Here is a 5,586-nt window from a genome sequence, read left to right on the forward strand (position 1 = left end):
GATCAAAAAACAGATTCGATCGGTCGAAAATGTTTCGATTGATCCAACACCAATCGAGCACCGATCGAAACAGACAGAGACTCACAAACATCTTTAATCGTAATTTCGATCGGTCAAAATTTTGGAAAAAACAGTTTTTTTTTTTTTTTGAAAAACAAAGCAAAAGAATGCAGAAACACCTCAAAGCATTAAATTTTAAGAATCACATGCATGAGTATAAGATGAAATGCTTTTCAAAAACACATGGTTTGAACCCAGTTTTCCCAAAATTAAGATTTTCAATCCATTCTCTTAAAATCTCAAACATCAAATATGTTTTGCATAAAACTCAAGGAATTTTCAAACTTGGTTGGTCAAAGAAAAACACACACAATAACATGTACAAAGTTTAGCAAAAAGTAACTTGTATAGTGTGTGCAACTAAAAAAAGCTTAAAATACATGTGAGGTGATATGTGAATAGAAATCAAACACAAAGTCTACAAAATTCATCACATAGAGTTTGAAAGAGACTATCACCTAAAGAGTTACATCATATAACTCTTACATCTCCTAGATCATAAGCTTGCAATCATGTAAATTTCTTAATTTGCCTTATATTATACACACAAATTTTAATTTAGCTTAAACTTATTAAAATAGCCGGGATAATGTACACACCAATTTTAAGCAATTTAACTGAGGCGACACCTTATGTTCTTTTTGTGCATGTGCTACTCTCGAGCACAAAATCAAATTGGGGCATCACAATCTCCCCCACTTAAATCCCTAACGTCCTCGTTAGGGCCCACTTTGTAAGGTAGTGTCTCTGAGCCCACATGGGGTTACTGGGCCGACTCTAATACCATATGTAACAACCCAAGGTAAAACGCTAGCCATATCTGCGCTATACCTCAAAAGGACTAGTCACAATTGAGGCTCTTTGTAGTTGTTAACAAAGCCTAGTTCAACCCAATAAATACCAAATGTAGGACTCATCACACACCAACACATATCACACAATCAATCAAATTGGGCCATCACAGTTCAAGTCCGATAGTTAAAGACATGTGACTTTAAGATTAAGACAAAGTGATCAAAAACTATAAACATCTTTCCCATACAACATGCACTACAAAGCTCCAACTAGTAAAGTGCATTAAAAAAACTCATCCAAGCTAAACAAGGTACAAAGACATGTTATGTGAAAATAATTGACCAACCTTGTTTTCAATGCCAAGAAAAATAAATGCAAAACATGATTTACTTCCTTTTTATTTATTTATTTTTATTTGAAAAGAATTATAAAATAAAAAAAATAATAAAATAAAAACCTTGAATGAAATGCATGAATATAATGCAATGCAAATCCTAGAAACAAAGAAAACAAAAACCAAAGAACAATGGTCACAAAGAGTAGAGCAAAGAAGCACAAGGACCATGAAAGCCAAGGATGATCAGGGGCACAGAATTACACCAATTACTTGACGAAGTGTCTCAAACTTACTTCTATCAAGAGGTTTGGTAAAGATGTCAGCATTCTAACGTTCAGTAGGGATATACTCAAGACACATAATTTTTCTTTCAACAAGATCTCTAATGAAGTGATATATAATCTCTATGTGCTTAGTTTTAGAATGTTGAACAGGGTTCTTATAGATATCAATAGTACTAGAATTATCACAATAAACAACCATAGTATCTTGTGATATCCCATAATCATTCAAAAGTTTTTCATCTATAGAAGCTGTGAGCAACAACTTCCAACAACAATGTATTCGGCCTCTACAGTAGACAAAGATACTGAATTTTTCTTTTTATTCATCCAAGCAACAAGATTGGCTCCTACATAAAAACACCCACCAATGGTGCTTTTTCTATCATCAACATTACCAACCCAATCAGTATCAGAAAAACCCGCAAGAGATAGATTAGACTCTTTGCTATAAAATAATCCATAATCACAAGTTCCACCAACATATTTTAGGATTCTTTTTACAGCATTCAAATGTGAAACTTTAGGATTAGATTGAAATCTAGAATAGACACCAATATTAAAGGCAATATCAGGTCGACTAGCACTTAAATACAAAAGACATCCAATCATGCTTCTATATAATGTAACATCAACAAACTCACGTGATAGATCATTTGTTAATTTTGCATTTAAAGCCATTGGTGTTCTAACATGAGCAGCCTTGTCCAGTCCAAATCTCTTGACTAGATTTCTTGCATACTTTGCTTGGTTGATGTAGATTCTCGAGTCTATTTGCTTCACCTGCGATCCCAAGAAATAAATTAGTTCACCAACCACACTCATTTCAAACATTGTCTCCATTTCATCTGTAAAAGAATGAGCAAGAGAATCATTAGTAGCACCAAAAATAATATCATCAACATAAATTTGAGCTACAACAAAACTATTCTTATCCTTTCTTATGAAGAGAGTAGTATCTGCAGATCCCTTTTTTGAATCCATGCTCAGTGAGATATGCAGTCAGTCTATCATACCAAACCTAGGAGTTTGTTTCAAACCATAAAGGGCTCTCTTCATCTTGTAGACATCATCCGGTCTATGAGGATTAACAAAACCCTTTGGTTGTTCAACATATACCTCTTCTTGCAACATCCCATTCAAGAAAGCACTCTTGACATCCATTTGATATAACTTGAAATTCAGATGACTTGCTATGGCCAAAAGTATCCTAATGGATTCTAATCTTGCTACCGGTGCAAAGGTCTCATCAAAATCAATCCCTTCCACTTGTGTGTACCCTTGAGCAACAAGTCTTTACTTATTTCTAATAATTGTACCATGTTCATCTGACTTGTTCTTAAAAATCCACTTAGTTCCAATCAAATCCACTACCTTAGGTCTAGGAATTAATTCCCACACATCATTCCGAACAAATTGATGAAGTTCTTCATGCATGAAATTAACCCAATTAGCATCTTGAAGTGCTTCATCCACTTTTTTCGATTCAAATTGGGATAGATAGCATGAGTGAGTAATCAAATTCAAGGCTTTTGACCTCAATTGCATGTTATCATTTAGACTACCCAATATATTTGAAAGTTCAAATAGTGTATAAAACACCCTTAAACGTTTAGACCCCCAATTACAAAATAATCAATTCAAACTTTATGTCAAACAACTAGTGTGCGGAAAATGCATAAAAGCTATAAACAGAATTGGTAAACAATCTAAGTCAATTAAAATCACAACTCATAGCAGATAATAAAAGGCAAAGATAAAAAGGGAAGGAAGATGCAAACACAAGGACAACACACGATGTGTTATCGAAGAGGAAACTGAAACCCTCGGCGTAAAACCTCTCTGCCGCCCTCCAAGCGGTAAGTAATCCACTAGAAAATGTAGTTGGGATACATGAATAGCAATAGACCCCCCAAGCCTAATCTACCCAGTGTACTTGAGCCTTCCAAGCTTCTTGCTCCAACGAGGTTGCGCCAAACCTATTTCTTTTCTAGCTTCCCGGATTCTGCTACTTGACCATAGCATCAACCAATGTAAATTGGCTCCTTCCTAACTGCTTCCTAGAACACCAAACAGCCTTCTCACAGTAATGGATATGGTGAGAAAAGGTTTTGGTAAAAAAGCCTCTCAAGGGTTTAACAATGGAGAGGAAGAGAGTTGAGGAATCTGAGGAGACTCTTATGTAAAGATTGTAGATGAATCAATCTTGTTTTACTCTAGGGTTTCTCTCTCAAAATTATCTCTAGAAGCTCTCTTTCTTTTGTGGGTATAAGGGGTATTTATACTGGGGTGAAAATAGAATGTGAAGAGTCAGGTTTTTTAAAACAGGGGTGGCTCACGGCTTGGCCTCGCGGCTTGACTGAGTCACGAGTTCCAACCGCAAGGTAACTAAATGGCTAGTTGTACTATTTTGTCCTGTAATGCTACAGCTAGCATGACGCTTCAACTTCTGGCATGCTTGGCACGTGTGTTGCTTCTGAGGCTTGAAGCCGCGAGTCACTCGCGAGATCAAGTCGCGAGTCTCTGTTTTCTTGCACACTCTTGAGCATTTCAACACTCTATCTCACTCATTACCCTTACAACAGTCCCACCTAAATACAGGGTTACTAAATGCTGAAATACAAGCAAATTTAGCATGGAATAAAGCCAACAAGATGGTTGATTAAATTCAACCTTACAATATTTATGGCAGGGTGATTCAACTTAATTCTAGAAGATAGACCTTTAACCAGAGATGTGGAGATACCTTTTTGTTCTGATGAAGGACTAAACTCATGTTGTGCTTGTTGAGTCTCATGAGCCGGTTTGGATGGTTCTAGAATTGATGGCACAGAAACTGCATCATTTAGCACCATCAACTCTTCATCACTATACTTCCCCACATAATCAACAGGAAGTGAGTCAACAACCTCCATAGACTTATCTTGAACCGAAGCAGTGTTTTCTGAATGTGCTTCTGAACATACTGCATCATTGATCACAACATTTAAAGATTCCATGACTGTTTTGGTTCTCAGATTATACACTCTATATGCTCTACTAGTAGAGGAGTATCCTAAAAAATATCCCTTGTCACTCTTTGCATCAAACTTTTCTAGGTTCTCTCTATCACTTAGAATGTAACAATCACTACCAAATATCCTAAAATATTTGACAACGGGCTTCTTTGCTCTCCAGAGTTCATAGGGAGTTTTCTTGGAATCAGGTCTGAAATACACCTAGTTAAGTGTAAGGCAAGCAAGGTTAACTGCTTCTCCCTAAAAGGATTTGGGCAACTTTTTATTGTATAGCATGACACGTGCCATCTCCTGAACATACCAAGTCTGATTGATGCTGAGTAAGTTGGCCTTCAATCCATCAACATATCAAACATCTTCAAAGACTAGTAACCCTAGAATGTCCACAGTTCCAATGCCTCTGATCACAGATTTGCTTCCATCTCCAAAAGTGATTGTCCCAATCTTTCCTTCAAAGAGTGTCTTGAATAAACCTTTGTTTCCTGTCATATGCCTGGAACAACCACTATCCAAATACCAAAGACAAGAATCACGTGCCTTTAAGGCGGTTAAAGCAGTATAACACAAATAATTATCATCACATGTGATTAGACCAAGATGCTCAAGGAAAGATTTAGCAAAAGCAATAAGAGACAAAAACAACAAGTAGGCAAGTTGACATATAAGCAAAAAGATTTTCCAAAAATCCATGACAACAGGGGTCAAGGATCAGCTCAGAGATCAAAAGATCTACAACAAGAAAGCAACCTGCTCTAATACCACTTGTACGTTTTTAGACCCCTTAAAAAACACAATTAGATTAACCTAGTTAATCAACCAAGTGATTACTTAGTCCAAATTTCAGATCTAGGTTAACATAATCATATATCATATCAATATAAAGTGCGGAAAATAAAGAACACAAAGATATGATGACCTAGGAAACCAAACAGGTAAAAACCTGGGGAGGATTTAACCTAACTATCCTCAAGGTAAACTGAATCCACTATGAAAAGAATTAAAGTTTTACAATAGTGACTTAGACCACTAACATCTTATTGCTACCTCATGTAGAAAACTTACTGACATGACCACGTGCAAGCTTTGAGACCACGAA

At 36.2% G+C, this 5,586-nt stretch overlaps 1 protein-coding gene across 1 annotated transcript in view; it reads right to left on the minus strand.

Moving 5' to 3' along the window:
- LOC115961108 (structural maintenance of chromosomes protein 2-1-like) overlaps nt 1-4,472 on the minus strand; it is a 14,275-nt gene extending 9,803 nt beyond the window's left edge. Inside the window, exons 1-2 of the mRNA XM_031080148.1 lie at nt 4,220-4,472; nt 1,842-2,321 (exon numbers count right to left, since the gene is read on the minus strand). Coding sequence (XP_030936008.1) covers nt 1,842-2,321; nt 4,220-4,472 — 733 coding nt within the window. The remainder of the gene's footprint in view (nt 1-1,841; nt 2,322-4,219) is intronic.
- Nucleotides 4,473-5,586: the final 1,114 nt, after the last annotated feature.

Source organism: Quercus lobata, chromosome 9 (genome assembly GCF_001633185.2).
Source record: "Quercus lobata isolate SW786 chromosome 9, ValleyOak3.0 Primary Assembly, whole genome shotgun sequence".
Classification (NCBI taxonomy): domain Eukaryota; kingdom Viridiplantae; phylum Streptophyta; class Magnoliopsida; order Fagales; family Fagaceae; genus Quercus; species Quercus lobata.